Here is a 21,353-nt window from a genome sequence, read left to right as displayed (position 1 = left end):
CGGGCCCTTTCTGGAGGACAGACCTCCTGTGCACAGCAGCCCTTCTCTGGGAGGACATCAGCGTGCACTTTGCCAATGCGTTCCTGGTTCTTTTCGTGGCTCACTGCACAGGATGGATTTGCAGATTTGGGGGCTAAGGTCACATTCTGGAAGATGCTGGAAGGTGTCAGGACCAGCCCACGCCCCTCGCCACATGGTGGCATTCCCAGGAAGTGGCAGCCAGAGACTGAATAAATGACTGATAAGCTCTCTGATCGAATTTTAGGGCGTAATTATGAAAGATCTTAAACAGCTGTTAGAATGAATCAACGCCTCTGAATCTGGGAGAAAAGCTGCCAAACTGTTTGGTTTTGAATGGAAGTGCTTTTCTTCCCTTCTCTCTTGTGAATCGCTCAGATTTCCCCAGGAGGCTTCAAGCTCCATGGCTGCGTCCTCAGCATCAAGCATAGAACCTGGCGCTTGGGAGGGAGGCAGTGAGAGTTGGCGGAAGTAGGGTCAGAAGGCTGGACAAATGAATGCTTTCGAATGACTCCTGTTGAATTTCAGCACCTGTTGCTCTTGGGTGACTCCCTTCTCAGACAAATGATTTTTTTCCTGCACGAAATGGCAGAAGATGGGAATTTTGCACTTTGCAAATTAAGCTTGGGGAGATCAAGCTTGTGGACTTGGCAGGTTCAGCAACAGTAGAGAAACACTCATTTCTAGTCCACTTCCTGGGGTCAGACTGATGTCCCCTCTCTCACACTCCTACCACAGCCTCCTGACCTCCCCAGATGGATGCCTTGTTTTCCATCTGTTCAACGTGCTGCCCTCCATGATAATTTACATACATATGAAACTAGAGGTGGCTCAGACTTGGTTTCCCTTCTTTCTCTGGGGAGGTCTTGTTGACTTGGCTTTGGTCATAATGCTCAGCTAATATACTGTTTAAAAAAAGAGGCAGGGTGGCCGGGTGTGGTGGCTCACGTCTCTAATCCCAGCACTTAGGAGGCCGAGGCAGGTGGATCACGAGGTCAGGAGATCAAGACCATCTTGGCTAACATAGTGAAACCCTGTCTCTACTAAAAATACAAAAAATTAGCCAGGTGTGGTGGTGTGCACCTGTAATCCCAGCTACTGGGGAAGCTGAGGCAGGAGAATCGTTTGAACCTGGGAGGTGGAGGTTGCAGTGAGCCGAGATCACGCCATTGCCCTCTAGCCTGGGTGACACACCGAGACTCTGTCTGTAAATAAATAAATAGCCAGGTGTGGTGGTGGATGCCTGTAATCCCAGCTTCTCAGAGGCTAAGGCACGAGAATCACTTGAACCTGGAAGGTGGACTTTGCAGTGAGCCAAGATTGTACCACTGGACTCCAGCCTGGGCTACAAAGTGAGACTCTGTCTAAAAAAGTAAATAAATAAATAAATAATAAATAATAGTGAACATGTCCACCCCAAGAATAAATAGCATCTAGCCTCTTTGTGAGTGGGCTTCACAAATGTTTTCGAAGAGGCTAACATCTCTTAAATCAAGTGTAACATATGCGATTTAAAAGAAAGCTTTAAAGCGTACAGTTAAATTGGTTTCCTTGTATTTTACAGCAGGTTAAATGAAAACCTGAGAATCATGGGTTTCTAGATTTGGCTAGGACTTTAAAATATTACGGAGCCATCTACTATGGTGGTTTAAAAACTCCTTTTACTAGGCTGGGCATGGTGGCTCAATCCCAGCACTTTGGAAGGCCGAGGCAGGAGGATCATGAAGTCAGGATTTCAAGACCAGCCTGGCCAACATAGTGAAACCCTGTCTGTACTAAAACTACAAAAATTAGCCAGGTGTGGTGGCGTGCGCCTGTAGTCCCAGCTACTCAGGAGGCTGAGGGGAGAGAATTGCTTGAACCTGGGAGCCAGAGGTTGCAGTAAGCTGAGACCACGCCATTGCACTCCAGCCTGGGTGGCAGAGTGAGACTCCATCTCAAAAAGAAAAACAGGCTGGGCCCGGTGGCTCACACCTGTAATCCCAGCACTTTGGGAGGCCGAGGTGGGTGGATCACGAGGTCAGGAGATTGAGACCATCCTGGCTAACATGGTGAAACCCCGTCTCTACTAAATATACAAAAAATTAGCCGGGCGAGGTGGCGGGCGCCTGTAGTCCCAGCTACTCGGGAGGCTGAGGCAGGAGAATGGCATGAACCCGGGCGGCAGAGCTTACAGTGAGCTGAGATCACGCCACTGCTCTCCAGCCTGGGCAACAGAGCAAGACTCCGTCTCAAAAAAAAAGCAAAAATAAAAACCCAACCAAACAAACAAAAAGCAAATTCCAAATAACTCCTTTTACTTTTCTTTGTTCATTGATTTATTAATTCATTCACTGACTCATTTGTGCAACTGTATTTACATACCAGGCATCTGCTAGGCATTTGCAATGGTAACTTGAGAGGCAGTTCAAGACACAAAGCAGATGATGGGTCACAGAGGCACTGTTTGGTGTAGAGGAGTGTGGATCAAGGGACTTACTTTATCTTATCCTTCCCCTTTTGTTTCCATGCAGTATAGTCACTGAGGTGGGTTCAAGGTTCCCAAAGTGGGGTGACATTTGTGTACCATTGATCCTAATTCAGCAAATGGTTGCTCTTGGTGACTCTTTTCGCAGGAAAATCCATGCAGAGAAGCATTCATTCCACATTTGGGCAGGTGAGCTGGCGTGACAGTGTGAGGTTAATGTGGATGCAGCAGGTGCCTGCCCTCAGGGTGGAGCTCCTCTGTGTGACTCAGTGAAACTGATAGAGGTCTCTGGGTGAGGGTTGGTGGACTGAGCCTCTGGCTTGTGAAACTGATAGGGGTCTCTGGGTGAGGGTTGGTGGACTGAGCCTCTGGCTGAACGCTTCACGACTCTTTGGTTCTGTCATTCAGTAGCCACAGCCACAGCTAGAGTAACTCATCTTATGTTCCAGATTGTTTAGAGTCATTTGGCATGAGAATCATGGTACCTGGACGGACTTATTTAGCATCTTAGAGAGTGGGCAGCAGGGGCAGAAGAATAATTCTTCATTCATTTACCTAGTAACTCAACAATGATTTATTTCTCTATTCAATAATCAGGTACCTGGTACTTTTATGTGCCAGGCTGCTGTGCTAGCCACTAGGGATTTGGGGTGTCCTCTGGGGGACTTACCATTGAATGGGAGAAGCTGATGTGAAGGATGACGTCCTATTAAATGCAACAGTGCAGCTATGCTGAGTCCTGCCAAGCCTCTGAGTGTATGTGGTGCTCTGTGAACAGGTAGCAGGGGGTTGCACCGGCTTGAAGGGAGACAGAGATGTGTGAACTGTGGTCTGAGGGGTGGACTTGTGTCTATGTATGAGCAAGACAGTTGTCCCAGAGAACAGGCATAGCATGTGCAAAGGCCCTGAGGAGGCATTTGGAGGGCTTCAAAGAGGTACAATGTCCAAACACTGCTGATGAGCAGAAGCAGGTACCAAGTAACTCAGCACCTTGAATGCTCAGCAGCTACCTCCTTTAAGTCAAGCAAGTTGTCCAGAACCACCAGTTCCAATTCTAGGCAATCAATCCTCCTATTTGCCCCCACATCCCGCATTTAAAAATTGACATTTGTTACCCAGTTGTAATTGCTGTGTGTGTATGTGTGTGTTTCTTACAGAAGACTGTGAGTTGCATGGTTGCCGGGGATATTTCATGCTCATCTTTGTACACACCGTAGGTGCTCAATAAACGTATCAGAGGACAGGGAAGATTGTTATTGAGCACGTACTGTGGGCTCAGCACTATTTATGCACACGTACATATAAGGCTACAAAATCGAAAAGCCAAAAGGAGCATACGTTTTACAAGCTGGAGTAGATGCCAGCGGATGCATTTGGAGCTTTTGAAAGCTTTTGTGCCGTCTGTTCCCATACTGCCAGAACTCCGGAACTGAGGCTGTCATCCTGTGTCTCCGTAGACCTGCTGAAACTCAGCCTGCTGGGACGAGTCTGCTTTCCCCTCTCCTGTTTCTACCATGGAAGTGTGTGGACAGCCCCATTCATGATGACATGTGACACCACTGGCTTTCCCCGGCAGTCACACCCCCTGACCCAGGGCCTGCCAGCTTCGGTAAGTGGGGCCCATGCTTGACCGTAGCTTGAGGGCTGGAGTGTCCAGGGACGTGGAGAGCGCCTGTGGGTTCTGCCAGAAAATTTTCTCTCTGTCCTTTGAATCCTGTCATTGTTCCGTGTCTCATGTGCTGGCTATTACGTATGTATCCCCGATCAGGGTTTCCAGAGGTCACAGGGGCTGGCCCTAAAGGCCAATGGCCCTGATTCTGGGTGGGATTCTGGAGCCTTAGAACTCTGGTGGGGATCTTTATGGATGGAAATTTTCCAATTCTCAGATCCTTCATATCTGTCCCTCCGTTCTACCTCTAACCGTGTCTAGACAGTGTTCTCCAGTTTGGGGAGATGGAATCTGTTAGCACCATCGAGCGTGTAAGGAAGAGAAAATATCAAAATCTGTCTGCCTTTCTTTCCTGGAGGCTGCTGAGTGAGTCAGAGCCGGGGGAGCAGTGTGGGGCCCCAAGGAAGGGAAGTGGAGAGGCTTGTATTTAACTAAAATACCTTCTACTTTTTTAGTCCATCTAGGTGGGGGCTGGCTGGGGGCAGTTTCACAGGGAAGAAAACACTGGCATGAAGAGAGCCTGAGGGATCGAGAGCAGCAACTTACCTGGCACTTTTTAAGACCAGAAAGGAATAAAAAATAATTTTTAAAAAGACAGAGCTGAGGCCGGGCCTGGTGGCTCACACCTGTAATCCCAGCACTTTGGGAGGCCAAGGTGGGCAGATCACCTGAGGTCAGGAGTTTGAGACCAACCTGACCAACATGGAGAAACCCCATCTCTACTAAAAGTACAAAATTAACTGGGGGTGGTGGCGCATGCCTGTAATCCCAGCTACTTAGGAGGCTGAGGCAGGAGAATGGCTGGAACCTGGGAAGAGGAGGTTGCTGTGTTGCACCATTGCACTCCAGCCTAGGCAACAAGAGTGCAACTTGGTCTCCAAAAAAAAAAAAAAAAAATACAGAGCTAAGTGGGTAGTGGACTTGAGGTTAGGTTTCAGCCGGGTGACTGTAGGCAAGTCTGGTGACCTCTCTGGGCCCTTTCCCTTCATCTCCATGAGGGAGATAATGATGCCTTCATTCCTGCCTTTCGGGGTTGCTGGAGGATTAATGAGAGAGGAAGGCCCCTGCTTTGAGAAAACAGATCTCATAGCAGCGTGAACAAGAGGCTTATGCCCCAAGCTGCTGCAAAATGGGGTCTCCTAATTGTACCCACTAAATAGGGTTGTGAGGAGGATGAGATTTATAAAACAAGAAGCATGTCACACAGCTCGAGATCTTACTCACGGGAAGCCCTCACAGTTGGACGTTTCTCTTTTTATTAAGAATATGAAGGCAGTCAGCATAAAATGTGTGTTCAACAGAAAAGAACCACAAGCAAACAAATAACAAAAGCAGGTTGAGTGAGAAAAATGAGAATGGCTTCTTTTTATGGCATCTGGAAGGGTGGGAGAGGGGAAAGAAAAGGAACTAAGGGACGATTGGGTGGGGTTGGTGCATAGGGCATGGGTTCCAAGGTCACTAACCAGCTTTATGCTCCCAGGCACCCCCGAGCTGCGATGCTGTGTGACCTGCAGCAGGTCACTTGCCTTCTCTGTGCTAGGTGCTTAGCATACACTTGTGATTAGGATCACCTGGGATGTGGGCAGGCTCTGCAGTGGGAAAACAGGGTAACAGGAGTGAGGGAATGTGAGGACGCTCCCACTGAGGCCTATTCAGGGAGGAGCATGTGTGGTGTGAGTTTGGTGTCAAACCTGGTTTTAAATCCTGGCTTCGCGTCTTGCTTCCTGGGTGACTCCAGACCAGTTAGTTGGCCTCTCTGAGCTGGTTTCCTTATCTGTATAGCAGAGATCACTGCTGTTTGCCGTAAGTGCTGGCCTCTAGATGAGCTGAGTCGGGAAAACCCTCCAGCGAGTGTTGATGCTTTTTCTACACCCTTAGAGCTGGAACGAACTTCAGGGATGGACGTTTAGTCCACTCCCCTTGTCCAGAGCTCAGAGACTGGGAGAGGCAGGTCCAAGCCTGCCTGGTGAGGTCAGCGGAGGGCTGTCGTAACAGAATCTGGGGCTTAGGACTCTGTCCCATTTCTCTAAACCATTCTGCTTCAACCCAGACGCTGACTGTTTTCCAAACTTACTTTTTTGTTTGTTTTGTTTAGCAATTGCTTCTCCATTCTCGATGTTCCTAACCCCCATGGGTCCACAACCATAACCATGGCCACGCGGGTCGAGGTGGGCTCCATAACGCCTTTGACGGCCGTGCCAGGCCTGGGTGAGATTGGCAAGGAGGAGACCCTGACGAGGACCTACTTCCTCCAGGCCGGCGAAGCCTCTGGGGCTCCTCCAGCCCGGATCTTGGAAGCAAAGAGCCCCCTGCGGAGTCCGGCCCGCTTACTCCCTCTGCCAAGGCTCGCCCCCAAACCCTTCTCGAAGGAGCAGGATGTGAAATCTCCTGTCCCATCTCTGCGGCCCATTTCAACTGGACCTTCTTCCTCTGGGGGGCTCTCTGAGGAGCCAGCAGCAAAGGATCTGGACAAGAGGATGCCTGGCTTGGTGGGGCAGGAGGTGGGCAGTGGGGAGGGCCCGAGGATGGGCTCGTCCCTCTTCAACAAGGCTGTGTTCCCGCGGCCCAGCCCCAACACCATGATTCTCTTCGAAACCACCAAAAGCGGCCCCACTGTGGGGAAGGCGGTCCGTGAGGGGGCCGAGGAGGCCAAGCCGGGTGTGTCTGGCTCCCGGCCTGAGGTGGCCGCCAAGCCCACCCTGCTCACCCGAAAGCCTGCGGGGACCCTTCCCCGGTCAGGCCCCCTGTCTCAGGACACAAAGTCACCTGTACCCCAAGAGGAGGCAGGCCAAGACCAGCCTCCTTTAAAGGCCAGCAGTGTGGAGGACACGGCACGCCCTGTTGTGGAGCCCAGGCCTCGCCTGAAGAGGAGGCCCGTGTCTGCCATTTTCACGGAGTCCATTCAGCCTCAGAAGCCAGGCCCTGGTGCAGCGGCCACCATGGGCAAAGTGCCCCCCATCCCTCCCGAGAAGACGTGGGTGAGGAAGCCCAGGCCCTTGTCCATGGACCTCACGGCCCGGTTCGAGAACAAAGAGGCCTTGCTGAGGATGGTGGCCGATGAAGAAAGTGGAGCCCCAGCAGGGGACATGGCTGGGCTAGAGAGGCCCAGAGCAGCGTCCAAGATGGACAGGGAGTGTTTGGTCAAGGCGGAGGCTCCTCTTCATGATCCTGATTGGGACTTCCTAGAGGTGGCCAAGAAAATCCGTGAACAGAAGGAGAAGATGCTTTCGAAGCCAGAGACGGGCAGCCCCAGAGCCCTGGGGGGCTCAGCCAGGGTCACCCCCAGCAATGACCAGAGTCCCCGGGAAGAAAGGGCCAAGCTGGACCCAGAGCCAGAGAAGGCTGCTGAGTCCCCCTCGCCCAGGCTGGGAAGGGGCCTAGAACTTGCTGAGGTTAAGAGCAGAGTGGCGGACGGGGAGGCCCTGGCAGGGGGAGAGTGGGCCTCTAGGAGGAACGTTAGGAAGTGCATCAACCTGTTTCGGGAGGACAGCACCTTGGCCTTGGCAGTGGGGTCTGAACCCCGCCTGGCCACCCCCGCGTCCCCACTGGTGGCACCAGAGCCGGAGAAAGGGGTTGTCAGCGTCCAGGAGCGGATCAGAGGCTGGATTGCCGAGAGCTCCGAGGCCAAGCCCGAGGTCAGGAGGAGGACGTTCCAGGCTCGGCCACTGTCGGCGGATTTGACCAAATTGTAAGTAGGCACATCCTACGCCCCTCCCTCAGCCGCCCACCCACAGGCCCTGAGGAGAAGGGAACCAGGCTCCGTGCTGGGCACCTGTTGCCCCCCTCAGTTTACCCATAGCCCAAGAGGAGGTCGTGGCAGGGTCCATTTCTCAGATGAGGAAGGTGCGGCACGGAGAGGCAGTGCAGCTTCCCTCTGGGTATGGCCAGCCGGGGGGCCTGGAGCTGTTTTCATGGCTTTTCTCAGCTTCAGGTGTGCTGTGTGATTGAACTGGCTGGTGTGTGCCCATTTCACGGAGGCAGGGCAGAAGGGTGAAATACTATGAGGAGGTGGGAGCTGGATGGCATTCCGGCTGAGCCTGTCTCCATAGCTAAGCCTTTCTTCCCTGAAGGCAGAGAGAGAACACTTCAGACTGGGCCTAAGCCTCTATGAGTGGCCCAGAAAATAAACTCAGAGGAGTCAAGGTAACTTGGGCAAGTCAGTTGGTTAATACTGATATTCTAAGTCAGTTGGTTAATACTGATATTCTTTTTTTTTTTTTTTTTTTTTTTTGAGACGGAGTCTCGCTCTGTCGCCCAGGCTGAAGTGCAGTGGCGCGATCTCGGCTCACTGCAAGCTCCGCCTCCCGGGTTCCGGCCATTCTCCTGCCTCAGCCTCCTGAGTAGCTGGGACTACAGGCGCCCGCCACCGCGCCCGGCTAATTTTTTGTATTTTTAGTAGAGACGGGGTTTCACTGTGGTCTCGATCTCCTGACCTTGTGATCCGCCCGCCTCGGCCTCCCAAAGTGCTGGGATTACAGGCTTGAGCCACCGCGCCCGGCCCCGGCTAGTTTTTTGTATTTCTTAATAGAGACGGGGTTTCACCGTGTTAGCCAGGATGGTTTCGATCTCCTGACCTCGTGATCCGCCCGCCTCGGCCTCCCAAAGTGCTGGGATTACAGGCTTGAGCCACTGCACCTGGCCTATTCTTTTTTTTTGAGATGGAGTCTTGCTCTGTTGCCCAGGTTGGAGTGCAGTGGTGTGACCTCCACTCGCTGCAGCCTCTGCCTCCCGGGTTCAAGCAGTTCTTCTGCCGCAGACTCCCGAGTAGCTGGTATTACAGGTGCCCGCCACCACGCCCAGCTAATTTTTGTATTTTTAGTAGAGATGGGGTTTTACCAGGTAGGCCAGGCTGGTCTCAAACTCCTGACCTGAGGTGATCCGCCCACCTCGGCCTCCCAAAGTGCTGGGATTACAGGCGTGAGCCACTGTGCCCGGCCTAATACTGATATTCTAAGTCAGTTGGTTAATACTGATCTTCTGAGTCATTTGGTTAATAATGATATTCTAAGTCAGTTGGTTAATACCAATATACTAAGTCAGTTGGCTAATAATGATATTCTACATCAGTTGGTTAATAATGATATTCTAAGTCGGTTGGTTAATACCGATATTCTACATCAGTTGGTTAATATCGATATTCTAAGTCAGTTGGTTAATAATTATATTCTAAGTCAGTTGGTTAATAATGATATTCTAGGCTGGGTGCGGTGGCTCATGCCTGTAATCCCAGCACTTTAGGAGGCCGAGGTGGGTGGGTCATGAGGTCAGGAGTTTGAGACCAGCCTGGCCAACATGGTGAAACTCCATCTCTACTAAAAATACAAAAATTAGCTGGGCATGGTGGCACACATCTGTAATCCCAGCTACTCAGGAGGCTAAGGCAGGAGAATCGCTTGAACCTGGGAGGCAGAGGATGCAGTGAGCCGAGATCACACCACTCCAGCCTGGACAACAGAGCAAGACACCATCACACACACAAAAAAAGAAAGATATTCTAAGTCAGTTGGTTAATAATGACATTCTAAACTTGGCCCACTTCCCACAAGTGGCCACAACAGAGAGATGCCACTGGGCATGATCGACTGGCTCTTAATGGCATGCATGCCACTGACATACTTTGTCCAGGGTGGAGCTTGCAAAGGCAGGATCTCTGGGCAGACTGCCCTCCCTGCCCTGGGAACCAGGACAGCCAGCCAAGCCAAAGCTAGACCACTGGCTCTCAGTGCTTTAGAATAACCCAGAAAAAATACCAGTGCCTGGGCCCCACCCCTAGAGATTCTGATTCACTTGATTTGGGGAGGGTCTCATATTTTGGTAGTTTTTATTTTATTTTTTATTTTTATTTATTTATTTATTTTTGAGATGGAGTTGCTTTGTCGCCCAGGCTGGAGTGCAATGTCACGATCTCAGCTCACTGCAACCTCTGCCTCCTGGGTTCAAGCAATTCTCCTGCCTCAGCCTCCCGAGTAGCTGGGATTACAGGGGCAGGCCACCACACCCAGCTAATTTTTGTATTTTTAGTAGAGACGGGGTTTCACCATGTTAGGCTGTTCTCGAACTCCTGACCTTGTGATCCACCCGCCTTGGCCTCCCAAAGTGCTGTGATTACAGGGGTGAGCCACCGCGCCCGGCCCACATTTTGGTAGTTTTTAAAAGCTTCCAGGTCTATCTTATGTGCAGCCAGGCCTGACAACCCCTGAGTTAAGATATCAGAGAAGGACACCTATGCCAGGGTCCTAATATGCTTCCTCTCACTGTGTCATCGAAGAGCCTTGGAGAGGCTGTGTGGTTATCTGTCAGATGGGGAAACTGAGGCTTTGAGTTTAGACACAACTCCTCTCAGCCTCACATATCCTAGGAGGCAGACCCTGGGTTGCTGAGAGTAGGTTAGGTTTAAGTGGTTTCATTTCTCTCCCTTTCCTTTTCTTCAAAGTCCCCAGCTCTGAACTAAACACGTGCTACATCTTCAGGTATTTACACCAGAGAGCTCTCCGGGGATGGAAAGCTTCTAGCTCCACCCCCTCTTCCCTTTTTAAGGTGGGGAAAACGAGGCCCAGAGAGGGCCCTGGTGATCCAGAGAGGCAGAGACAGACCTCGGCCCCCACACATTCCTTGACATCCCACTACCCTTCAGTCTGGGGGCTGCTCTGAGGCGGGGCTGCTCTTTTACCTGGCATTGCTAACAACAGCCATCCATTATCCCTCCTGGGGCATCTCCGCTCTTCCCTAAACGCCCTCACATAGCTATTAGGGCCTTGAGCAGCCTCTTATCTGCCCCATAAAAGGGATGGGGAGGTGTTAATTATCCCCGTTTTATAGATGAAGAAACAGAGGCTCAGGTGAGGTCACAAGCCTAACCCAAGCTCCCCCAGTGAAGACGCAGTAGAGCTGGGACTGGCACCTGGGTGTCTTCCCCCAGCCTGGGGCTCCTTCCACCCCGGTAATGCTGTGTTTAAGGTAGGCTCTCCCCACTGGGCAGTTCTCCTTTTGGTAAGGGGAAAGGAAATGTCCTTTCTTAAGGTTACTTGGCCTGGGCTCCTGAGCTGGTGTGTGGGCTGGGGGGAGTAACAGCTTCCAGCTCCGTAAAGGTAACTCAGATCTCTGCACCAGGTTTTCAAGTTCAGCTTCAAGCAACGAAGTGAAATATGAGAAGAGTGCCGAGCTGAGCGGCGAGTTTCCTAAGGAACCGAGAGAAAAGGTAAGGAGTGGCTATGTGGCACATCTCTCATTAACCAGCAGGCAGTTATAGCTGCGGGGGAGCCTCCATGATCTTCTAGACCCCGGGAAGACTCAGAAACGTGTCATGCACACGATAAAACATTTTTTCTTCTAATGTTGGGACTATGAAGTCCCTTCTGGCATGAAGAGTGGTGACTCCCTACTCCCAGGTGTTAAATGCTGTTTACAAATGTATCAGGCGTTTTTTTCTTTGCAAATAGGCAGAGGGGCACGTCTTTCTTATATAGGAGTGCCTGCCTTATTAAAATACTAAAATTTAGGTTTAAGATGTTAATAGAAACTCCTTCAAGGTCTTTCATAATGGTTCTTCCTGCCTTCCCCCTACTTCCCACCTAGCCATAGAAGGAAGAAGTAGGTGGCTGGGCACATTGGCTCACATCTGTAATCCCAGCACTTTGGGAGGCTGAGGTGTGGTGGGAGGATTGCTTGAGCCCACAAGTTTGAGACCAGCCTGGGCAACATAGTGAGACTCTTATCTCTAAAAGAAAAAAATTTTGTTTTGAAATTAGCCAGATGTGGTTGTGTATACCTTATAGTTCTAGTTACTCCAGAGGCTGAGGCAGGAGGATGGCTTGAGTCCAGGACTTTGAGGCTGCAGTGAGCCATGATCACACCACTGCACTCCAGCCTGGGCGACAGAGTGAGACCTGTCTCTAAAAAAATAAAAATATAGGCCGGGCGCGGTAGCTCACACCTGTAATCCCAGCACTTTGGGAGGCCAAGGTGGGCGGATCACAAGGTCAGGAGATCAAGACCATCCTGGCTAACACAGTGAAACCCCGTCTCTACTAAAAACACAAAAAAATTAGCTGGGCATGGTGGTGGGCACCTGTAGTCCCAGCTACTTGGGAGGCTGAAGCAGGAGAATGGCGTGAACCCAGGAGGCGGAGCTTGCAGTGAGCCGAGATTGTGCCACTGAACTCTAGCCTGGGCGGCAGAGCGAGACTCTGTCTCAAAAAAAAATAAAATAAAATAAAAAATAAAAATAAAAATATAAATATAAATTAAGACAAAAAGAAAGAAGTAGGTTACCAGCAATTAAATTGCTTAAAAAGTATTTTTATTTCATTTCAATAAGAGAAAACTCATAAAATTAACTGCTAGCTATAATGGTTGATGCTTTCTGCAGAGTCTTAGTTTTTTTTGAAAAAACAGCTTTAATTGAGATACAGTTGACATACAGGAAAGAGCACAGATTTAAAACATTCAACTTGGTGAGTTTCCGTATGTGTGTACACCTGTGAAACTACCATCACAGTCAAAATAGCAAACATCTCCATCACATGCAAAAGGTTCCTCATGCCACTTTGTTTGTTTTTTTTTTTTTTTTGGAAACGGAGTTTTGCCCTTGTCGCCCAGGCTAGAGTGCAGTGGCACGATCTTGGCTCACAGCAAGGTCCGCCTCCCAAGTTCAAGTGATTCTTCTGCCTCAGCCTCCCTAGTAGCTGGGATTACAGGCATCCACTACCACGCCTGGCGAATTTTTGTATTTTTAGTAGAGATGGGGTTTCGCTATGTTGGCCAGGCTGGTTTCGAACTCCTGACCTCAAGTTGTCCACCCACCTTGGCCTCCCAAAGTGCTGGGATTACAAGTGTGAACCACCATGCCCGGCTGCCACTTTGTAATCTCTCCCTTCCCCTGGTCTTCCCAGCCCATCACAGGTCTGCTTCCTGTCCGTGTAGATTAGTTTGCATTTTCTAGACTTGAATATAAATGGAATCAGTCCTCTTTTATTTTGCCCTTGCTTCTTCACTCAGAGTAGTTATGTTGAGATCATTCATGGTGTAGCATGTATCAGTAGTTCATTCCTTTCTGTTGCTGACTGGTATTCTATTGTGTGAGTAGACCACAATTTGTTTATCCATTCATCTTTTGATGGACAATTAGGTTGTTACCAGTTTGGGGCAATTACCAGTGAAGCTGCTGTGAACATTTGTGGACAAGGCTTTGTAAGAACTTCTATTTCTTTTCTTTTCTTTTTTTCTTTTTCATTTATTTATTTTTTTATTTTTGAGACGGAGTCTCGCTCCGTTGCCCAGGCTGGAGTGCATTGGTGCGATCTCGGCTCACAGCAACATCCGCCTCCCAGGTTCAAGTGATTCTCCTGCCTCAGCTTCCTGAGTCACTGGGACTACAGGCGCCCGCCACCACGCCCAGCTAATTTTTTGTATTTTTAGTAGAGACAGCGTTTCACTGTGTTAGCCAGGATGGTCTTAATCTCCTGACCTCGTGATGCGCCTGCCTCGGCTTCCCAAAGTGCTGGGATTACAGGCATGAGCCACCGTGCCTGGCCTTTTTTTTTTAATTTTTGAGACAGAGTCTCACTCTGTTGCCTGAGATAGTACAGTCACATGATCTCGGCCCACTGCAACCTCTGCCTCCTGGGTTCAAGTAATTCTCATGCCTCAGCCTCCTGAGTAGCTGGGACTACAGGCACGTGCCTCTATGACCATTTAATTTTTTGTATTTTTAGTAGAGATGGGGTTTCACCATGTTGGCCAGGCCAGTCTTGAACTCCTGACCTCAGATGATCTGCCTGCCTTGGCCTCCCAAAGTGCTGGGATTATAGGCGTGAGCCACGGCATCCGGCCAGGACTTCTGTTTTCTTTTCTCTTGGTTAAACATTTAGGAGTAGAATGGCTGGATCATATGGTAGATGCATGTTTTATGTTTTAAGACACCTCTGTGGAGTTTTAAAAATAATACCAGTGCTTGATTTCGAGCTTGTACCCATCTCAGTAAATCACCAACAAAAGTGGGCTGGCTTTGAATGGCAATACCCACCACCACTCTCGTAGGCGGCGGTTTGCCCTGCAACTTTTATTGTTGCATTTTCTGAATCATTTCTTTGAAAATGGTTAGGGGGGGATCCAATTTAAGTAATTAAAGCTCCTTGTATTTGTATTAAAATGCTGTAGTGACAGTAGCGGCAAGGGCAAAAAGGCTGTGTGTAGTGAGAGTGGCAAAATGCTGATTGTCATTAAATTGGGAGGGGTGGGTTGGGCAAGTTCATTATTTTCTCTGTAATTTTGTGTATGTTTGAAACTTTAAAGAAGAGAATAGTTAAGAAAGAAACACTTGCTTTACATGTGATGAGATTTTATCTCTGTAAGTAGACTTTGTATGTGTGTGTATGTGGGTGTGTTTATTGTAGTAAAATACAATAAACTGGACGCCATGGCTCATGCCTATAATCCCAGAACGTTAGGAGGCCAAGGTGGGAAGATTGCTTGAGGCCAGGAGTTTGAGGCTGCAGTGAGCTCTGATTACGCCACTGCACTCCAACCTGGGCAACAGAGCGAGATGCTGTCTTTATTGTATTTATTTATTTATTTATTTTGAGATAGAGTTTTGCTCTTGTTGCCCAGGCTGGAGTGTAATGGCACGATCTCGGCTCACTGCAACCTCTGCGTCCTGGGTTCAAGCGATTCTCCTGCCTCAGCCTCCTGAGTAGCTGGGATTGCAGGCATATACCACCACCCCCAGATAATTTTGTATTTTTAGTAGAGACGGGGTTTCTCCATGTTGGTCAGGCTGGTCTCGAACTCCTGACCTCAGGTGATCTGCCCGCCTCGGCCTCCAAAAGTGCTAGGATTACAGGCATGAGCCACTGTGCCTGGTTGAAATCCTGTCTTTAAAAAGAAAAAAGTACACATAGCACAAAACATACTATTTTAACTTTTTTTTTTTGAGACGGAGTCTCGCTCTGTCGCCCAGGCTGGAGTGCAGTGGTGCGATCTCGGCTCACTGCAAGCTCCGCCTCCCAGGTTCACGCCATTCTCCTGCCTCAGCCTTTCGAGTAGCTGGGACTACAGGCGCCCGCCACCACGCCAGGCTAATTTTTTGTATTTTTCAGTAGAGACGGGGTTTCACTGTGTTAGCCAGGATGGTCTCGATCTCCTGACCTCGTGATCTGCCCGCCTCGGCCTCCCAAAGTGCTGGGATTACAGGCGTGAGCCACCGCGCCCGGCTATTTTAACTATTTTTAAAGAAAAATAATGAATTTGTGAAATTTACAAAATTTACAAAGTTTCAAAAATTCACAGTCTTTCTAATATATATATAAATAATACAAAGAGAGTTCTGAAAGGCTCTTCAAGGATCATAACCCATTGGTAATAGCTGTTATCCAGGAACGGGGACTGGTATTTGAACAAGGGAACAAAAATGATTTGAACTTTGGCCGGGCGTGGCGGCTCACACCTGTAATCCCAGCACTTTGGGAGGCCAAGGCGGGTGGTTTACCTGAGGTTGGGAGTTCGAGACCAGCCTGACCAACATGGAGAAATGCCGTCTCTACTAAAAATACAAAAAAAATTAGCCAGGTGTGGTGGCGCATGCCTGTAATCCTAGCTACTCAGGAGGCTGAGGCAGGAGAATCACTTGAACCTGGGAGGCAGAGATTGCGGTGAACCAAGATCGCGCCATTGCACTCTTGCACTCCAACCTGGGTGACAAGAGCAAAACTCCATCTCAAAAAAAAAAAAAAAAGAATTGAACTTTGTATTGTTTGGATTCCTTTACAATCAGAATTGATTCATATATTGTTTATGCAAAATGTACATATTAAAATATAAACAGGCTGGGTGCGGTGGCTCGTGTTTGTAATCCCAGCACTTTCGGAGGCTGAGGCGGGTGGATCACTCGAAGCCAGGAGTTCAAGACCAGTCTGGCCAACATGGTGAAACGCCATCACTACTAAAAACACACAAAAATTGGCTGGGTGTGGTGGTGCATGCCTGCACTCTCAGTTACTCGGGAGGCTGAGGCAGAAGAATCGCTTGAACCTGGGAGGTGGAGGTTGCAGTGAGCCACGATCGTGCCATTGCACTCCAGCCTGGGTGAAAGAGGGAGACTCCATCTCAAAAAAAAAATGTATATATGTGTGTGTGTGTGTATATATGTGTGTGTGTGTGTGTGTATATATACGTATATATTTAAACAAAGGTTTACAGTCAGTGTTTTTAGAGCACTTCACTGGCATTCCATCATCTACAGCAGGGCTTAGCAAACTGTGCCCCTGCCCTTATTATAACTATTTTAAAGTGCACAACTGACTGGCATTAAAGGTGTTTTCAGTGTTGTGTAAGCATCACCACTATCTAGTTCCAGAATCTTCTGTCACCTCAAGTGGAAACCTTGTGTCCTCATCACCCATTCCCAGGCATCCACTAATCTACTTTCTGTCTCTATGGATTAACCTATGATGTGTGTGTGTATATATATATATTTTTATATATATGTACTTTTATATTTATATGTGCTGTATATAAATGGAGTCTTGTAACATGTAGCTTTTTGACTGGCTTCTTTTGCTTAGCATAATATTTTCAAAATTCATCCACGATGTAGCATGAATCAGTATTTAATTCCTTTTATTTATTTTTTTAGACGGAGGCTCGCTCTGTCGCCCAGGCTGGAGTGCAATGCCACAACCTCGGCTCAGTGCAATCTCCGCCCTCCAGGTTCAAGCAATTCTCTTGCCTCAGCCTCCCAAGTTGCTGGGACTACAGGCGTGTGCCACCACACCTGGCTAGTATTTTTAGTAGAGACGGGGTTTCACCATGTTGACCAGGCTGGTCTCGAATTCCTGAGCTTAGGTGATCCGCCAGCCTCGGCCTCCCAAACTGCTAGGATCACAGGTTTGAGCCACCGCACCCGGCCTTTAATTCCTTTTAAACGATTTTGGTTTTTTTTGTATAGATGAGGTCTGACTATTTTGCCCAGGCTGGTCTGGGACTCCTGGACTTAAGCGATCCTCCCATCTCAGCTTCCCGAAGTACTGGGATTACAGGCATGAGCCACCGCACCTGGCGGGATCTGCCTCTTTCTATGGTAACCAGTGCCTGTGCACTAGTCCATCGTTTGGAGATAATTGAAATTTAGCCAATGCCCTTCCAGTGCGCATTCAGGTTGTTTCTGTGTTCTTTTGCTTACACCAATGGTACTCTCTCAGCTTTCTTGTTCGTGTAGACTTGTGCATGTGGGCAAAGAGTCCTGGGAGGAACTTGGCCGGATAAAAGGAAATGAGTATTTTAACATCAGGATAGATACACTGCATTGCCCAAAGTCGGGTTCATTGATATTCTCTCCAACAGTATCTGAGTGTCCATTTCCCCACATCCTCGCCCATACTGGGTGTGTTCATTCTTTTCAATTTTATGGTATTTCATTGTTTTAATTATACAAGCAGCCCTTTCTTTTTTTTTTTTTTTTTGAGACGGAGTCTCGCTCTGTCACCCAGGCTGGAGTGCAGTGGCCGGATCTCAGCTCACTGCAAGCTCCGCCTCCCAGGTTCACGCCATTCTCCTGCCTCAGCCTCCCGAGTAGCTGGGACTACAGGCGCCCGCCACCTCGCCCGGCTAGTTTTTTGTATTTCTTAATAGAGACGAGGTTTCACCGTGTTAGCCAGGATGGTCTCGATCTCCTGACCTCGTGATCCGCCCGTCTCGGCCTCCCAAAGTGCTGGGATTACAGACTTGAGCCACCGCGCCTGGCCTACAAGCAGCCCTTTCAATCACTCCACTTTTTCCTTTCCATCTCGAATCCTTTAACATTGAGGTGTTTCTTTTTTTGTTTCTTTCCAGCAAAAGGAGGGGCATGGTTTGGATGGAAGCCCCTGGAAGCCTGGGACACTCCGGGAGAAGTCCAGGCAGACGGAGCGGAAGGTTAGCTCTAACCAAGACCCGGACAGCTGCCGCGGTGGAACCTCAGTGGAGGCGCCGTGCCCTTCTGACGTCACTCCAGAAGATGATCGGAGCTTCCAGACTGTGTGGGCCACAGTGTTTGAGCACCATGTGGAGAGACACACAGTGGCTGACCAGTCTGGACATTGTCTCTCCACCACACCCCCTGGTGACACGGCCAATGCCCGTGTCTCAGAACCCAGGCCGAGGCCTGAGATGGGCTCTTGGCTGGGCAGGGACCCACCAGACATGACAAAACTCAAGAAAGAGAATGCCAAAGGGTTTGACAATCCCGAGATGGAGAAATTGGGACGAACTGCCCTTTTGAACGGTGAACTGAGACCGTTTCACACGCCTCTCCGGGAAAAATATCCTTTGGCTGAGAACCGCAATAATAACACCTTCCTCAAACACTGGGAAAATCCTCCCCCATCGCAGAGGATTGAGCCCAGGTATGACATTGTGCATGCAGTGGGGGAGCGTGTGCACAGCGAGGCCGTCTCACCGGCACCGGAGGAGAAAGCGGTCACACTCCACAGCCGCAGGTCTTGGCTCTCACTGAAAGACAGGCAGCTGTCCCAGGAGGTCACCCCTGCTGACCTGGAGTGTGGTTTGGAAGGTCAGGCAGGGTCCGTCCAAAGGGCCAGTTTGATTTGGGAAGCTCGAGGCATGCCTGAGGCTAGTGGGCTGAAGTCTGGGGGCAATTGCCCGTCGCCCAAATGGACAGGCGGGGCGGTGGTGAGCTCGCACAAAGCCACCGTGGGGGTCAGTGAAGAGCACTGTGCTCCCGGGGCCACCTCTGTCCGGGCTGTCAAGGCTGCCGTCTGGGAAAGCCAGCATGAGGGGCCAGAAGGGGCCAGAAGCAAGCCAGGAGAAGGAGCAAGAGGCCAACCCCAAGGATGCCCCCTAGATCCTCCTTCCAGACCTTCGAATGAGCCTTCTGACTCCCAAGCACGAACACATCCAGATGCATTTGCTGTGCAGAAAGGGCCCTTCGTTGTAGCTGCCAGGGAGGGTGATCCAAGGCCGGCCCAGGTGCCACAGCTTGCAGTCAAAATGCGGAAAGCCAGCCCCACGGACCAGAGAATGGACAGATGGCGGCGGCGGACTTTACCCCCCAACGTGAAGTTTGATACATTCAGTTCTCTCGTCCCAGAGGACTCTCCACATGTGGTGCACAGACGAACAGATTATGTGAGCCCCACAGCCAGTGCCTTAAGAAAACCTCAGCTATTCCACTACATGGTGGAGACCCAGGAGGTTACCCCAGGCGCTTCATGGGATCAGGCCTCCCCAGCAGTGAAGCAAGGGTCACCTGTGGAACCCAAGGCGACATTTTTTGCAGTCACCTATCAGATTCCCAGTACTCAAAAGGCAAAGGGTGTGGTTCTGTCAGGGGCTGAAAACTTGCTGGAACATTCTAGAAAAATCACTCCACCCCCATCTCCTCATTCTTTAACATCTACTTTGGTTTCTCTTGGTCATGAAGAGGCATTGGAGATGGCAGGCAGTAAAAACTGGATGAAGGGACGAGAGCATGAAAATGCAAGCATTTTAAAAACTCTGAAGCCAACAGACCGTCCATCATCTGTTGGGGCCAGGAGTCTGGAGCCTTTCACTGGAAGAATCATTGATGTGGATGCCTTATGGAGTCATCGGGGATCAGAAGATGGCCCTCGTCCTCAAAACGATTGGAAGGAAAGTGCGAACAAGATTTCCCCCAGCGGTGAAGCTCCCCAAACCACCCCGACTCTGAGGAGTCGCCCAAAAGATCTCCCTGTGAGAAGGAAGACTGATGTGATCAGTGAGACGTTCCCAGGTAAAATCAGAGACGGGTACAGATCCAGCGTTCTTGACATTGATGCCCTGATGGCGGAGTACCAGGAGCTGTCGCTGAAAGTCCCTGGGGAGGCTCAGGAGAGGAGGAGGAGTCCCACAGCAGAGTCCAGTACATTGCCTCGGGAGAGGCCTGTTCAGCCAGGTGGGGTGGAGCAGAGAAGGAGGAGCCTGAAGGAGGTGCCCGATACTGGGGGTCTCTGGAAACCGGCCAGCTCTGCCGAAATAAACCACAGTTTCACTCCTGGCTTAGGCAAGCAGCCAGCAGAGACCTCAGAGCCAGCCATGGGCACCAAATCTAGTCCTCCCTTCTGGGCTCTGCCACCCTCGGCTCCTTCTGAAAAGTATCCAGGGAGGGGCTCTCCTATCTCTGTGGATCCCAGGAAAAAAACCTTGGGGTTCGCTGAGGATGACAGAAAGGCCTTTGCCAGTAAATATCACGTTGCAAAGTGTCAGAATTACCTGGCTGAATCAAAGCCCTCTGCTCGGGAGGATCCAGGCAGTGGGGTCAGAGTGTCACCCAAATCGCCCCCTGCTGACCAGAAGAAAGGGACCCCAAGGAAATCCTCTGGGCGGGGAGAGGAGGGCAGTGTGGCCCAGTGGGTTGACCACCCACGTGACTGTGGACGGGCGCCGCTGGATATCAAGAGGACCTACTCAGAGAAGGGGCCCCCTGCCAGCATCCGAGAGGGCCTGTCCATCATGCATGAAGCCAGAGAGAGGAGGCGAGAGCAGCCCAAAGGGAGGCCCAGCCTTACTGGAGAGAATTTGGAGGCCAAAATGGGACCCTGTTGGTGGGAGTCAGGGACTGGAGATAGCCACAAGGTAAGTACCAAGGCTCTTTTTAATTTTGTCAAACGTGGATTAAACATCTAGCCTAGGGGGCCGAAATTCAGATTTTGTATGGCCCACACGGGTACATAAATGAGTGGAGTCAGGCTGGGTGTGAGGCTCCAAGGAGGGGTGTGGATTGCGGCAGATGGAGAGCTCTTGCCCTCTCTGAACTGGGAACTGCTGCTTGGTCCTACCTGGTTCTCTTGTTTGTTTGAAACAAAGAGTCTTGCTCAGTTGCCCAGGCTGGAGTGCAGTGGCACGATCATGGCTCACTACAGCCGTAATCTCCTGGGCTGAAGCCATCCTTCTGCCTCAGCTTCCCAAATAGCTGGGATGACAGGCATGCGCCACCATGCTTGGCTAATTTTTTATTTTTTGTAGAGACAGAGTTTTGCCATGTTGCCCAGGCTGGTCTCAAACTCCTGGGCTCAAGTGATCCTCTTGCCTTGGCCTTCCGAAGTGCTGGGATTACAGGCATGTGCCACCACGCCTAGCCCAGCTGGTTCTTCACCGGCAGGAATGATGGCCTTGAGATGGCAAACCTCATTTATCAAGAGAATCTGAAAATACAGAGTTTTATGTGTAATCCCATTAGGAAATGAG

At 50.1% G+C, this 21,353-nt stretch overlaps 1 protein-coding gene across 6 annotated transcripts in view; it reads left to right on the top strand.

Annotated features, from left to right (window-relative positions):
- LOC105495698 (KIAA1671 ortholog) overlaps positions 1-21,353 on the top strand; it is a 248,906-nt gene that overhangs the window by 69,959 nt on the left and 157,594 nt on the right. For 4 of the 6 annotated variants that reach the window (XM_011765427.3, XM_071080292.1, XM_071080295.1 and 1 more), the window contains exons 2-5: positions 3,943-4,094; positions 6,250-7,842; positions 11,265-11,352; positions 17,982-20,741. In XM_011765427.3, the coding sequence (XP_011763729.2) occupies positions 6,305-7,842; positions 11,265-11,352; positions 17,982-20,741 (4,386 nt within the window). In that variant the 5' untranslated portion in view covers positions 3,943-4,094; positions 6,250-6,304. Of the gene's footprint in view, positions 1-2,832; positions 4,095-6,249; positions 7,843-11,264; positions 11,353-17,981; positions 20,742-21,353 lie in introns of those variants that run through there. The other 2 variants (XM_071080294.1, XM_071080293.1) reach the window with 2 other exon arrangements.

This window comes from Macaca nemestrina, chromosome 15, assembly GCF_043159975.1.
Source record: "Macaca nemestrina isolate mMacNem1 chromosome 15, mMacNem.hap1, whole genome shotgun sequence".
In the NCBI taxonomy this organism is placed as follows: Eukaryota; Metazoa; Chordata; class Mammalia; order Primates; family Cercopithecidae; genus Macaca; species Macaca nemestrina.
This window is presented reverse-complemented; position numbering and strand designations above follow the sequence as displayed.